A 4008-nucleotide genomic window follows, 5' to 3' on the forward strand; every position below is an offset into this window, starting at 1 on the left:
TGTGTGTGTGTGTGTGTGTGTGTGTGATTCAAATAATTTATGTTATTGCAAAACATCAAATTTATAGTATCGAATTTAATGGTAATATCGAGACATTAATAGTTTGCTAAAAATAGAAAACTTCACCAACTAAATTTTTAAGGAATCTAATTAAATAACAAAATTTTATTTAGAAACTTAAAAGAATAAAATAACTGATAGAATTTTGGAATCTTATTAAAAATAAAAATTAAGTTTAAAGAAAAATCATGTCTTCATCTGTAAATTTGTCTGTAATAAGTTCGGGAATTCTCTATGTATCTCTTTAATTAATATGTTCAGTACATATATGTGTATGTGTGTGTATATACAAATATATACATATATAATATTTATATTTACAGAAAGTCACGCAGACGATTGAATCTGTAACGCAAATAAAACAAACCGAAAAAGAACCGATTTCATTGGAATCTCCTGCTGAAATGAGATCTAATAATAGACGTACGACCAATAAGAACAATAAGAACTTTAACAAGAATCGCAAACGAACGAAGAATAGGACGAAAAATCAAAGCAGCAACAAGAACAAGGTAATTAAAAATCTGGATTTGAATCTAGCTAGATTTAAGAATGGCACAATTGTTTGATATAAACAAAAATGAGTATACGATGAGTTTTTTCTTGTGATTTTCAGACTAAATCTAAGAGCAGACCAAAAGCGAGAGCCACTTTGTATGGATTGGCCTCCTTGCAGAGGACGGGCGACGTATCGGTGAATATGATGAGCGATCACACGACAATTAAGACCAAGTTCAGCCTGGGACCGCTGGTGCTGAAGGTCGAGAAAGAATTTGGCAGGGCCGCGAAAAAGGAGCTGAGGAGCGCGACCGCTACTACAGCCGAGATGTCTGGCAAGCTGAGCCTCCGTGTGTTGCACGGCGGTGCGGCGACGTTGCATTCTATTCGAGTTTTGCAACCTAAACAGGTACGTCGACAGAGGGGAAAAACAGTTATAGCAACGCGTGAATATCACGGAACTGGAACTGGTCAAGTCAATGAGTAGATGATTTTGTGTCATATATTCGATCATACCGGCTAAATTCCTTAAAACTTTCTTTCTTGATTTCTCTTCATTTTATTGATTATTTTTATTAATACATATTGATGTATTATTCATATTCTCTAAGTTACAATTAAATATTAAATTATTTATGCAAATTTAAGAAGTTTTTAGAATATATTAAAAATTTTAAAATATAGAAATCTCTCTCTCTCTCTCTCTCTCTCTCTCTCTCTCTCTTTGGTTTATATTAGAATGTATTTATAATAATTATATAAACACTTTTTGCCCCTCACTATATTTCGAATAGCAGATAAATATTTTTTGAAGAGAGAAATTTAATTTTCCTAAATTATATTGTATTCATTAATTTAATGTATCAATATTATGATTGTTACACTCGTAAAACTCGAAATTCTATCTCAGATTTGAAACGAAGACTGACATAACGAAACAGTTATAGAACAGCAAATAAATAACGATTACTCCGTTTGCTTAAAGCTTAGTTTGTATTCATGTTCGTGTTCAATAAACCGAATACTTATTTTTTCCTTTTTTTTTTTAAATCAGGTTCGAGTGGAAAGCCAAGACGATCATGACCGAACGCGGGAGTTTGTGTGGAAGAGATCGTCGCATATCGCGCATTTGGTGTCGCAGAAACTTTCCTCGGCCACCAGGTCAATGCTTCGACCGCCGCCTGTTTCACCTGCAGCTTAAACTACATATTCCTGCCGCTCCTTGATCCAACTGAAACCACCAGTAACCACTAATCGAAATGAGAATCGATCCGCGAGGAATCCTCATTGAAGATCGAATGCAATGTGATGCATGTCGTCTTGTACGGAATATACATCGCAGCGAAAGCTGCGACTATGACTTCGACAGATTTCTTAATCGAATTAATAAATCATTTTTTTTTTACATACTTGCGAGGGAAAGTAACGTTGAAAACGCATGCATGGTGTCCCACTTGTTAACTACGTTACTTTTTTTGACAGATCGCTCAGTCAATTTGGAATTAATTTTTCCTCAAGAGAAATACCGAGGCATCAATAATTTCTCAAGTAACAATTAAGAATAAGAAGCTTCTGACAAACTGTAAAAAACATGACCAAATCATATTCGATTAATGTTTAATTGATTCTACGTGTTTAATGCTAAAGATAAAAAATTACAATTAACGATATTTCTCTCGAATACTTTCGCTAAGGAAAAATCGATTCCAAAAGGAATCAGAAATGATTAATGCGGCAGAAGAGGAATATCCTATATTATATATGTTTCACGTTGGACGAATTTTGACCGTATTTTATTTATTATTTATTTATTTATTTATTTGTCATATAGTTTGTAATTGATCTTCAGAAAGTCTGATATATTTATGTATTTTAGGAATGCGGTTAAATATCGAAACATAAGCATAGATGCAAGCTATTATATGAGATAGGACGTTCTGTTTAGATAAATGTAAACAGAAATTTATTGCCAGAATATTAGAATACAGAGAATGTATATTATACACCAAAAGTATGTTTACTTTATGTGTTAATTCTTATTCCTTGATTTTTAAGTTCCCTATTACTTTGCAAGTAAAAAAAGATTTCGTAATTTCGTTGCGTTTACATTAATTTTAAATTAATATATACATATATTATATTAATATTAATGTATATCGTTACATTACTGATTTGATATATTAATACATTAATAATGCTTAATTAAAGTTATTTAATTTTTATTGTAACTTATAATATTATTTATTAATATCAATATATATTAATATTAATAGATTATGCAAATTTATGTGGAACATTTTAAACGTGCATTTAAAAATACAAAGATATTCAATTAATTTGTAATTATATATATACACACATACATAAAATAAGAAATACTTTGTAGTATACGTGCGTTTCAGGTAAGATATGTGCTTTGTATGCAAATATAATAAATAAAGTTAAATAATCTTTAAATTAACGGCGTTTATCGATGTGTCAACACATATTAAAATTAGCAATGTAATGATATATATTACATTCGCGATAGAAGATTTCTCAGCTTTCATTATAAGGGAAATTTCACCACGTCAGTCCTCATTGTAACGAGATTGCACTGTTATCATTACATGCAAATATTGCAATACGAAAAACGCATTTATTATTTTGTTGACATCGCGATGATATTATTTTCATTGTTGCATTCATGACTTTGTTTAAATGTTAAAAATAGACTTATTTTTTACTTTACTCAAGGTCTCTAATTCTTCTCTAATAATATACGCGATTCTACTTATAATAGTAGTAGAAATTTCTTTCGTATCAATAAAATTCCTGTTAAGTTAGTGCGGCTGCGTCGTCGCTGTCAGAAATAAACAGATTTACATACAAATGTTTTTCTCAGAATATATTACGGCGATACATTTTGTAGATACTATTCGCGGCCATGGCTGGTTGTAATTTATCTATCAGTTTCGCTATATGGGTCTATTGTAGTCTTGTTTAATATTGTTACATAGTTATTATAATTTGTCACCGAGAATTTATATTTCCGTCAATTGTATTCTTCGAATGTAACAACGAAAAATTACCGCGCGATAATATCAATGGTATGAAAACTGCGCTTTAAATGACTCTTTCGTAGTAAATATCACATTGTGAATTAATTGCGTACAAGAATAGCTTCGGGCAGTACAGTAACACTCTTTACGATTTTCCAAGAGAGATTTTCCTTTTACATAATTTATGAAGAAAAAACTCTTTTTTACTTAAGAAATAAATAAAAATAAACTTAGATTTGCGTTATTTTGATCCGTTAAAAATATATCTTGTTCTTATTGATGTTATAAATGTATCTTGCTTTCGTGCGAACATTTATTGCTCGGCGATAGTCATAATAACTCTTAACCACAATTTATTGGCACAATATTAAAAAATATTGATCCATTATATATATATATATATATATTC

General features: G+C 30.5%; 1 protein-coding gene across 2 annotated transcripts in view; it reads left to right on the forward strand.

The window, feature by feature from the left end:
- Positions 1 to 2614, forward strand: part of LOC108755626 (clumping factor A-like) — a 13191-nt gene extending 10577 nt beyond the window's left edge. For both annotated transcript variants that reach the window (XM_018498743.1, XM_018498751.1), the window contains exons 5-7: positions 384 to 572; positions 677 to 967; positions 1613 to 2614. In XM_018498743.1, coding sequence (XP_018354245.1) covers positions 384 to 572; positions 677 to 967; positions 1613 to 1759 — 627 coding nt within the window. In that variant the 3' untranslated portion in view covers positions 1760 to 2614. The remainder of the gene's footprint in view (positions 1 to 383; positions 573 to 676; positions 968 to 1612) is intronic.
- Positions 2615 to 4008: the final 1394 nt, after the last annotated feature.

This window comes from Trachymyrmex septentrionalis, unplaced genomic scaffold (genome assembly GCF_001594115.1).
Source record: "Trachymyrmex septentrionalis isolate Tsep2-gDNA-1 unplaced genomic scaffold, Tsep1.0 scaffold123, whole genome shotgun sequence".
Classification (NCBI taxonomy): domain Eukaryota; kingdom Metazoa; phylum Arthropoda; class Insecta; order Hymenoptera; family Formicidae; genus Trachymyrmex; species Trachymyrmex septentrionalis.